The 12253-nt window shown below is 33.1% G+C and overlaps 1 protein-coding gene across 1 annotated transcript; it reads right to left on the bottom strand.

Annotated features, from left to right (window-relative positions):
* Positions 1–6044: 6044 nt before the first annotated feature.
* On the bottom strand, positions 6045–11898 carry elg1 (enhanced level of genomic instability 1). Its single transcript, XM_053750384.1, has 3 exons — positions 11580–11898; positions 7167–10735; positions 6045–6454 (listed from the first exon to the last, which is right to left on the bottom strand). Exons 2-3 carry the CDS (start codon positions 10730–10732, stop codon positions 6172–6174), a joined length of 3849 nt encoding a protein of 1282 aa, XP_053606359.1. The 5' UTR covers positions 10733–10735; positions 11580–11898; the 3' UTR covers positions 6045–6171.
* Positions 11899–12253: the final 355 nt, after the last annotated feature.

Raw genomic sequence — 12253 nt, 5'->3', positions numbered from 1 at the left:
TTGCCGAGGCATCCCAATACTGAACAATGACGCTACACAATATTGAAAATTCTGGCCAATGAACTTTGGCATATTAATGTTGATAATAGGTATATTATCAACATTAATATTAATATTATACATATAGATTGTTAGATACATATAATAAAACAGTAAGTAAGGCTATGTCTGTACCTAGAAGATTTTGTTTGTTTTGTCGGTAAATCACCACTTTGTGAAATAATGCCCCTACGTCCACAAAAATTTATGTCCACCTTAATCCATGATTTAGAATATTTTGAAAAATTGATTTAAAGTTCCAATTGGTGACACATGCAATCTCCTCTCTGTTGTCTGATTTATATTTCACATAAAAAAATAATTACTTATGTTTTAAACTATTTTCATGAACCTACACTGGCAGGTATGGTATGTGTTATTATTCATTCAATGATAAATTTTAATTAAGTACGTACGTGCAATCGATATTTTTTGGCTAAGGTTTTTTTTTAATTTATCAAACTCTGAAAAACGATACTTATATCAATAACTAGTGGCGCATCCCAGCTTTACAAATAACTAATCATATAAAAAGAAAAAGGTTTTATATTTTGTATTTTTGTAACATATACTTACATTTTTCTCTATCTGAAAGTATCGTTGCCCCTAAGTTTCTCACTGCATATTCGTAAAGGGTCAGACCTACAAAGAGTAAGTAAAAGTTACGTGTCGTTATGGGTTTTTCAAATAACGATTCGTAGCCGCTTTTTGCTTTCGCGTTGTAAAAACTTTATATTTATAAAAACGATCTATTTCTATTACGTTAATCTCTTATTCCATAGGATTTAGAGCTATTTTCGTATAATTACCAAAGCTACATTAATTTTTCGTTATACTAATAATAATTATTTTACCTACAATGAAATCTTCGCAGTTTTTACAGGATTAGGATTGTCAAAAGAAATTATTATGCAATATATTTACGTACTTATTGGTCTGTGTCACCTATTTCGTTCTCTGTCTAATAAACGCCAAAGTGAATTTGTTTTACTCACTCACGTGCAACGCAACGCTCTGTCTGTACGGTTATCACACCACGAAAGACAGTGAACGTTGTGAAAAATGTATACTTAGTTTTAAAAATACCTAAATAGTTATGCTTTGTTACAAAACTAGCTAACATTATCGGAGTAAATAGATAATTTTATAACAACCTGTGTTAAATAGCACATCACTATTGAAAGCTCAATCAAGTCACCGCAGCGGCGGCGCGCGGCGGCTGTGCATCGGCCATTTTCGTGAATGAGAAATCTGTGTTAGTGTTTCGTCATCCAAAATTATTTGAAATAGAGTACCCCTACTTAATTAAATTTAGAACAAGCCAATTATGACTGTAGATAGTTAGATATTAAAATTAAAGACAATTATTTAATACTAATTAAGTACTACATTTATTAACCTATACATATTTACAAAAGTAACACCTTTGACATTGTTTGACAATCCTAGGCTGTTTATTGCAGGATTGATGAATATTCCACATATTCCCATCGACACTTTCTTCACTTTTTCTGTGGCATCGATATGGCGATCGCGTTTCGAGTTCAGGATTCCTCAGTGCAAAAAGGCAAATTTCTATCTCTTGCGTTTGCGCCGAGAGCGCTCCGAAGAGCGGGAACTCCACTCCAAACTGAGATCGCTGACAGAGGTTGGCGTCTCGGGGAACTGCGCGTCGGATGTCCACCGACATGAAGCACATATGGACCTCGGCGAATCAAGAACCTTCGCTGGATTCTCCGGAACACCTTCCCCGTAGGACTTCAAGATATGTTTATACGCGCACTCTAAAGCTTCAGGGTTCCTTCCTCTAGCCGCGCACAGTCGTATGCGCAAACAAGCGTTGCAATACCCGCAGGTTTCACCACGAAGAATACTCTTAACCATTTTGTATTGTTTTATGAAACTGTCTGTATCGGTCGGCAATTTTATGAGCAATAAACGCGGTTGATGTCCGCCCGCGTTATTTATGGTCACACAAAGTTGGCGTCGCGCACGCGCCTCCTGATAACCTCAGGTCCGGCGCCAGTACAGTTACCCACCGCCTGTTTAAGCTGAGCAAAAAATAGATCGTCTTGTTTTGTCTTGTTACTATAACTCGAGCTCTCAGTACGGAATACCAAAGGTCAAACATCACGCACACGATCGTGTTATCAGCAGGAAAGTTGGACGATTATTCTCGTTCATTATTGAAAGTCATATTAAGTACCTACTCGAAAGTTACGTTATATAATAGGTGTATCGTGTAGCTACTAATGTTTGCACAGGTATACCTAGCAAATGAGAATAAATAAAAGGTACCTAAAGGTTAATACCTCTAGGTACCTTTTATTTATGAGGTCAGCGCTTGAGCAACACAGACCATATGGCTAAAATCGGCTAAATGGTCTGTGTTGAGCAAATCCTGAAATGTAACAGCCGGTCTAGGTCCGCAACCGAGACGCTGCTGTTAATTTATTTATCATAATTTTATATAAGTACATAACTATACCTACCTAGTAATCTTTGCATCTCGGTCGCTTTATAACCCAGACCGGCTGAGTTGCAGGTTTAGGTTTTAGAGCTACCTATATTTGAATTCATCCTATAGTTTATATCAGTATTTTAATTTATACATGGGTTTACGTAGGTTTTAAGCCTTCCTTCATGGCATTCACTAAAGCGTATAAAATTTATCAAAAACTGATTAAGTATGCGTAGTTTCAGATAATTCTGGTAATTTCTAGATAAGGTCCACCGGACCGGACTGCTCCAAATCGAAACCAGTTATTACCAGCTCAACAACCTCATTTGTAATTGCATCTAGTAGTAGACGCATGTAAACAAAGTCATTATTATTATAGTGTGATACTTAATTGTAAGCACATACCATCCCAGACTAAGTAGGTACTCTCACTCACACTTACTTGGGGTCGGGTCGATTTATTATAAGAGGTACATAGGTACTAGGTAAATCGACCCGACCCCAATTAAAATAGGTAGAAAACAGCGGTGCAGAAGATTTGTCCACATGTTACAAAGTTTTACTGTTCGAAAATGGCAACTTCTTTAGTTGATCAAGTAATACATTTCATCCCATTCGGTTAAGTAATCTGTAGTCTCATACAAATAGGTTTATACAATTTATACTTGGCCCTGATTGTACTTAGAAATCAAGGGCTTCGTAGCGTATTTTCTCGAAGAAAATCGAACTTGAGGAAGCTCGCTCTTATCACAAAACAGACATGGTGTAAACAAGCAGGCTATTAATATCAAGATACAAATAACTTATCTATCCAGGCCTATCGTTTATTTTGAAAAGGATATCTTGCTGCTCAGTTCACCAGACGACCCAGTGCGTGTTTTGTTTATATTTAGAAACAAATAGGTACGAGTATTTAGTAAATAAAATCATATAGTTAGTTTACAAACTTGGACCGATGATGTAGCTACCCAGGAATCCTATTCGAATTTTATAAAAACCAAATACCGCTCCATTGGACTTGGTATAGGTAGGTACCTACCTTGAAGAGAAATTTACCTGATTGGATAAAATAACTACGCAGTCGTTATCGTTAGTCCGTACACAAACACTAACCCATTAATTTAGCACTAATCATATTATTATCCGTGACACTACTGCCATAAATGAGCATTGTAATGAGTACATAAGTACTTTCTACTACTACAACTAATTTCAATTCAACCGTGGTGCGTGAAACTATGGTAGTGCCACATATAACGACTGCGTAATAGTATAGGTCAAGGAGAATTATAGGTATATAGTTACACACTTTTTTGGAGAAAATAGTGCGTAGTGATCGTGCTTTATTAGAAGGTACACCAGGAAATATCTATTGTGTGTAGTAAAAAGTTTTAAGCTAAAATATGTTTTAACTATTTTATGAATAACAGAAATACTATACATACACACAACAGATATTTCCTGCAGCTTCATCCCGTGAATGTCGTTTCAAATCTTTATGGAAAGTATTTCCATATTCCCGGATCTTCGTGCTCTCACTTACGCGGTTTTGGCATCTTCGGCCTTCTCTCTTGAGCGAAGCGGTGGTGGTGTAATGATTAAGACCTGCCTGTGGATCGAAAGGTCTCAGGTTCGTATCCTACTCGTGCCATATGAGTTTGTACACCAATCTGACTCATATAATAGTAGTTTTTGTAGACCATCACTTGCTTCCGGTGAAGGAAAACATCGTGAGGAAACCTGCACACTAGTGGACAATTTAGTTCACTAGTGCGTATGCGACTACCTGCCACTAAATGGCGATAAGTAGTCGTAAAAGTCATGTCAGATGCCTTTAGGCGACTTGAATAAAATCTGACACCAGTGTTAGCAATAACATACTCGATATGATGATGATAATCTGAGCGTTTTCCTGGTTCGTTCCTGAGCTGTTGACAGTCGGTGCCCAGGGTTCTTTTCTACTTTTTCATTTTCCACTTCGCACGGTCATCATCCCATGTTATTAAATCATTCATACAACAATCCTTGAACCGGTCTAGTTCATAATATCGCCAATCAGTACATCGAATGTCGTTACATCGACAGGTACCTGTACCGATAGCGCGCCATGTCGATCATGTCTCCATATCGATGGTATAGTGCATCGATAGGCACCATATCGTAGGTATGTACCACTGACAGTGCACCAAATCGAAGGTGGCTGCGTCGTCAGTTCTCCGTATCGCTGGTATCCAAATCGAAAGGACACCAAATCGATGGTACGCAAAAAGAACACTTCTATAACTTAATAAGTTAATACACAAAATATTTTTTTATGGTTTTAATATCATGATTACTATTTATAGGTCACACTTTAATTGTTATATATGTACGTATTTACTATTTATATAGGTAATTACTTCTCACTATATTTGGAATAGTTTTCGACTCCTTTACTGTCTGTTTTTTTGCCGACTACAAAAAAGAGGAGGTTCTCAAATTTTACTTTATAATAAAGTACTTACCTGTTTAGGATAAAAATGGCCAGCATTTCTTTGGTTTGCCCGGCGTTCGGTGCGTTTCGGTTTTATTGTATTTTTTAATATTCACGTAACGCATGGTCTCAAAATAATCTAATTACCATGAAACCCAAACAACTGACTGTCTACTTCATATAATCAGCAAAAAGTAACCAAGAATGACGTCTGTTGCTGGGCAATTAATCACAAACTTAAAAATAGCATTTTTGTTGACTTGAAAATTAATTGGATACTTTTAACTTCTATTATCATTTAGATAACAGAAGTTCGCGCTTATTTTTGTAACTTCATGGTAGTCAAACTGGGGAAGCTTGTTACTATGAGATATCAAGTTATATAATATACGGAAAGTCATTCATTGTCGTCATCAACGTGGAATATTTTTGTTTTTGTCTTTAATTCCTGGAAAATAAATATAAACGCCATATTCAATTTAATTCAGGAAAGTACAGAAGAAAGTACTTTAATTCCCGATATAAATTAAATACATTTTGTTTAGCCAATCCTTCACCCGCGCTTTGGATATCGGCGGTTTTTTTTGTCAATAAGTAATGTATATCATCCTAAATTAAATAAAGAATTTTGAATTATTTTTAATATCGTGTACGAATAATGAAATATCACCAAAAATTTTAATTGATTTACTATTTCTATGTGCGCTCAAGCCTTTAAAAATACGTTTATTACGTAATTCTAATATTTATTATTCCTAAAATAACAATACTTTAGAGGTATAAAAAGAAGTGAGGACACCATAGATCAACAAAAAAGACTAAAAAACATCCGACATTAAAAGGCACATTTGAGGCAATTTCGACAATAAAATATATATATGATTAATTATGTTTAATAAATTCTTAAGAAAACATTCCTAATATACGTCACTATCCCTTAAATATGATGTGAATCATAAAACTACATACTATTTAAAAATATTTACAATAATGCCTACTTATGAATAATTCAGAAATATATAGAATATCTGCTTAGAAAATATGAGAGACAAAAAGATTAAAGGAAGAAGAAATAATAAAATTCCTTATATTTTCACAAATTAATAAGTAACTTTTCAAGTAATCAATATCAGTCGATTTAAAGAAAATAGTTGGTTAATAATAATAGATGAAAATAAATTATAATATTATACTAACTTTATTCAATTTCAAGAGGTCCTTCCTCTTTAGGCCCATATGGATGAAGACTATCTGCTAACTTGTCAAAGTAATCAGTTTTACACATGACATTCAAAGATTTGAGATAGTGACAGAAGCGGTTGTTTCTCTTCAAATTATTGTCAGTTTTGGATTTCTCTACCCTGCAAATTGTTCGACAGTATGGCCAATAGTCCAATGCCAGAGCTCTCCTGTCCAGAACGGCAGATGGGTTAAAACTGTTGCTCAAGCTGTGATGCCGCGTCACGACTCGATCTCTTTCCCTGAAAAATAAGCAACATATATTAATATATAAAATAAAACAGTAAAAAAGTTGTGTCTGTACATTTAATATAATTCCAAATAAATAATTTAGGGCGATGTAGAAAAGTAGTAGAATAAGTAATATAATAATAATTTTGAAAAAAAAAGTCTGTATGTCTGTTTGTACACGCTAATCTCCGGATCTACTGGACGATTTGAATGAAACTTTTTTTGTTATAGAGCTATTAAGCCTGAGCAATATATAAGATACAAATGATTTTGAAAACTGGAACACCTGATAATTGTGCACCTATAATGGTGCAGCTAAACTATAGGAAATATAGAAATTACGACTTAACAAATTTTTTTTATTTTAGATGTACTTTATGGCACCACCTTGCTTTCTCTGCTTGTTGTAATGGTTGACTAGTAAAAAATACCGTATGGCGTTCAGTCCATCTTCTATACATAATTTTTGTATATTTGTTCAATAAAGTATTAAAATAAACTGTGGCTTTTTATTTATTACTATTTGACAGCGCACAATCGTCTAAAAGTCAATGCAAGAGTTGGCCTCAAACTCAAGAAAACAACAAGAAAGTAGATGTCACCAACATGAGATTAAGGTATCTTAAATTTACCAATACCGAATGCACTTTCAGTGACAGATATACTTGAAATTCTAAATATTTTCTTAATTTTGTAAGTTTTCATGAATTATGATATACTAACCTTCGAGAATCCATGCTAGGAAATTGCACATCAGTGTTTTTCTTTATTTTCAGTACATGTTGGGCTTCAAAAATTGAGCCTACAACCAGTTTATGTGTAATTTCTTCAGTTAATTCTTGATTGCTATTATAGCCATACAAAACTTCATTCTCTGATACACTGTCACTTTCTTCAGAAAACCAAGGGTTATTTGTGATATCATTCCATATGGCAGAATTAGGTCTAAAATATTCAGCTATTGATATAGAATCCAAAGCATTTGCTACAGCCTCCATTTTAACAACTGTTTTATGGATATTTTCTGAATCTAAAATATCGATATTTTGCTGTTTCAAATGCTGAAAATTACTTGTACTAATAAGTAGTTTCGGTATACTCCACCATATATTGAACAAGTCCAGTGGAAGACCTGGAGATAATGTAAGTTGCTTGCCAATTATATATTTACATAATCTGTTATCGAAACTATTAACTGAAGAAAGCTTTTTACCATCAGTATTAAAATTCTCTGTCCAAGACATACCAGAATTTTCATCATCCATAATAGGCACAATATCCGAATATGGTGTATTATTTTCATTTTCACATTCTGATTGCATTTGAGAAGAAACATAAAATTGTAAAGAATTTATTGCTTTTCTTATATCACCATTGCAAAAATCTAAAATTGTTGCTCCTGTACCAGGCACACAAATTCCACAATCTACCAAACACATGATGTCTAACCAAGTACCAAGAATCCTGGGCTGAAAAGGATGCATGTCAATATTCTTTGCAATCTGTGAAAATCTTTGTAGATGTAAACAAGATGTAGTGGATGATATTAAAATGACTGGTCGTTTTGAGCTTTGAACTAACTGCACAATAGCAGAGCAAAATCCATCATCTTGTTCAAAAACAATATCTGCATCATCTATAAGAATAAGGGACATTCCTGTCCTAACACATTCTTGACTGCTTGCAGTTTGACTCAAATTTACATTTTTAGAAGCAGGCAATATATCCTTATTAGATGATTTTTCTATATTTTTCTTTGGTCTACCTCGCTTATTGAGTAATTTTTTATTAGTTTCAAAGATTTCTTGTGATTTTTGGGAATTTTCTGTGCTACTTTTTCCTCTATTAACTTTGTGAGATTGTGTAGCCTCTTGTAAGTCTTGAAGCATTATTTTTCCAGTTCTTTTACTGCTTGCATTAACTTCAATAACTTTGATAGCTAATTCTGCTGCCACAGCATATACACTTGATGTTTTACCACTTCCAACGGGACCAGTAATCAAAAGTAAATTATTAGTTGTTTTAGTACTATTTTTACTATCTGAATCAGAATGACAGAAGTCTGAAGAATCAGACTCAAAGTTCACTTTATTTTTCGATTTTACTTCATTTTCAGTCCATGTGACTAACCATTTCCTCAGCTCTCGAATACTTTCAAAATTACCAATTATGTGTTTTGAAGATGTTGCTTTATATTTATCACACCAATTTAATGTATCAGGGCTTTCATTGATGCAATCAGTAGAATCCTGTATAACTTCTAGACAATTGTCCAAATCTTGATAGCTACAGTCTTTAATTTCTCCACTTTTTTTATCTTTCAATAAGTGATAAGTCCTATATGTGGGAAATTTAGGATAAGTTTTCTTAATAAGTTGTAAAACTGTAGACTTGTCACATTTTGATATGATACTATTCTCTGTCTCATTATTGTATAATAAGGTATCAAAAAACCTTGAAAATAAACTGTGTTCTAATGGCAAATTAAGCTCACTATCAGACACATCTTTCAGTTGATCACATAATCTTTTTGTAGGAATGACACATTTATTATTTTTATGTTGCTGTATGTGGACAGTAATCGGAAATATATGTTGATCTTTAGTTTTATTTTTTTGATCAGATATATATTTTTTTAATTTATCAGGAACTCCACTGTGCAGAAATTTTTGTTTAGCTTCAATAGCTGCAGGATCAAGTTGTGGTTTGACAGCAAATATTGGTGCTAATTTCACATTCTTTTTCTGAACTGAGACTGTAGATGCAGCATGGAGTATCTTATTTGTTTTGTTAGCAGACTTACTTTTAAGAGGAATATCAGATTTGTCTACATCTGAAGTTGATTTACTTTTATCTTCTATTTTAGTTGTTATTTTGGCAGAAGTTACATGATCACCATTTCTTTTCTTTTTTGGTGTAAAAATATGCAAATCATCATCAGAACTAAATAAATCAACATCGTCATTATATTTAATGGGTTTTTTTATATTTCGCTTAGGTCTACATTCTTTAGCTGGTGATTCAATATATTTGCTATTACTATTAATTAAAATGTTATCTAAGTAATAATTTCTTTTTCTCTTCCGTCTGTCTTTACTTTTGTTTGACTCTGATTGCTGATTGTCAACTGCTACTTCAGAACTAATTTCAATACAATCAACTGATACACCCTTAGATTCTAAGTTTTCTCTGTTAACATTCGAGACAGACAATTTGTTTTTCTTGGCCTTTTTCTTTAACTTGGATGACAGTTTTACTTTGATAACAACATCTTCATTACTGCTACAACTATCATTATCCATGTCAGTAGATAAAGGAATTACTTTATCTACCTTTTTAAAGTAGCACAACATGTTTTCTTTCTTTTTTAAAGATGGGGATAACTTTTCTAAAAATTCGCTATCAGCCTTTGACAACTTTTTTGTTGGGCTCATATCGGTTTGAATTACAGAATCATTGAATAGGCTTATTAGCGTCAATGTTTTTTGTTTTGGTACTTCTTTATTTACCAACAAATCAGATGCAATTTCTTTGGATGGTTTTGTTTTAAGGACCTTGTTAGTTAGCTTTTCTGTTTTGTTAACTTTATTACTTGTTACCATATTCTTCAACCTCTCAGCCCTATTTTCCATTTTTTTCTTAATACAGTACTCTTGATACTCTTCCATTTCTTTCTTCTTTAATGAACCCTTATCTTCTGCCAGTTTTTGGAGAGCTAAACTTCTTCTGGCTTTAAGATTCTTTTTCTCTGCAATTTCTTGTACTTCATGTTTGTCTATAGGTCTCTCCTTCCCTGGAGAATTGCTTCCGATACTTTTATTCCTTGAATCCATTAGTAATTTAAATGCATTGGTTTGTTGTTTTTCTTTGTCTTCAGTAAATGTTACCGTGTTTTTGTCATCAGTTTGATTTGTAAATGGACCATTTAAATCTGAACTTTCTTTACTTTTAATGAGTTGTTTTTTTCTACCCATCTTAAATAGATAATTTTTAGGATAATTTTCATCTATTATACAATTGTTATTTTGAATGATTCGGCTTTTAGGTGATTTAATATTGAGGAAATTAGTCAATTTTTGAGACACATCCAATACTTCTCGATCCTCATTTCCATTATGCCTCAGTTTATATTTTTTTAATTTTTCTTTCAGTGCTCTAACGCACCTATGTTTATATGTATTTTCTTTAGCTTTAAGAATATTCCTATGGTGTTTTTTATTACTTATAACATTTAAACTTGATATAGAAAAATCCTTCTGATTAGTTACTGGTGATAGCAGTAAGGACATCACCTGTAATAAAATAGACATAGTTAAAAATATAAATATAAGATTAGATGTAGAAATATCCATTATTTCTACATCTAATCTTATATTTAGGCTAGGATATGTATAAAATATATTTCAATGGCAGTTATAAAGAGTATGGGAGTATTTTTCTTTTAAATCAGAGCTCCACTTCAGGCAGTGAAGGAAGCACTAACAGTCAATGACTTCTTTATTATCAGATCTATTGATATCTTTTCCAGGTTGAGTCTCTATTTAAGTATTAGTTCAAAGACAAAGTTTTTCCTCAAAATATTACAAGAGTGACTAAATATTACATTCAATCTACTTATAGAAACTGGATTTCTGTGTATTAGATTTACAGGTATAGTCTATGATTTTAACTGGCTGAAAACATATTTTATAGGAAATTTGTTAGAAATTCCTAGTCATAAAACTTAGTTCCATGTTCCTACTTGTTTTTTGCTTGATAGACTTAAGCAAAGGATGTCCTATTAAAAAAATATATGTAAAAATAAAATGTAATTAAAAAATCAAGTATGCATTATGGCTGTTTCAATAAGAATGATTTATTTAGATGTTTGAAGAATAACAAGGGCACTGCATCATCAAGAAAATGTAATTTTTACATGTAGGTACACACTCAGAGAAGTAATATAAAATATATATTAAGTGAAAGAGCATTGGACAAATAAAGTATAATCATGGGTAGTATAATCTGCACCGTTAAAAGAAATGAAGACTTACAGAAACCATGTAGTACTAAACTAAAGAAAAAATACCCAGTATTGTTGTGATGATTGATTACAATATTGTTACTTAGGCATAGTTTATTATGAAGGTACCTTACCTATGTCCGATTGGCAGCTGAGCTGGAAACTAGGGGTAAATTCTTATTTCAAAATGAAACCAGTACCAACCAATACCAATCAATGTCTGTAAACAGAGAGCCTCACAGTCACAGCACAAATACTTTATGACTTCTTTCCAAATTTACTACTTATTAATTAAGCATCACAAGAAATAACCCATCTAAGTAAAAAGTATTTCTATGATATTAATGGTTTTAAAACATGATCTACGATATTGTAATAAATAGCGTTAAAACCATGAAAATATAAATTGGCGGCATTTTCTCTAAACTAATTCGACCAGCCATACAATGTGTGTTGTCAATGTCATGCCAGTTTATGACATTGACAGAAACGAATGTAAAAAAAAATATATCCGCGCTTTAGGTACCGGTCATGGATTTGGTAAGTACTTACGGCGTAGAGTACCTACTAATTCCATGGTACCGGTAGCTTCATGGATTTAATAAGTACTTCAATACCTACTAATTCCATGGGTAGCATAGTACATGGTAGGAAAACAGGTATTGTTGGAACACCAACATTAAAAAGTTTGTTTTTTTTTATATTCCCTTTAAATTGAGAGGAAAAAGGCAGTTATCAAACATGTCATAATGTATGGATCTGAATGTTGGGCGACGAAAGTGACGGACGAAAGGAAACTTCATGCGAC

Source organism: Plodia interpunctella, chromosome 10 (genome assembly GCF_027563975.2).
Source record: "Plodia interpunctella isolate USDA-ARS_2022_Savannah chromosome 10, ilPloInte3.2, whole genome shotgun sequence".
Taxonomy (NCBI): domain Eukaryota; kingdom Metazoa; phylum Arthropoda; class Insecta; order Lepidoptera; family Pyralidae; genus Plodia; species Plodia interpunctella.
Note: the sequence above shows the minus strand (reverse complement) of the source record. Positions and strands in the feature narration are given on the sequence as shown.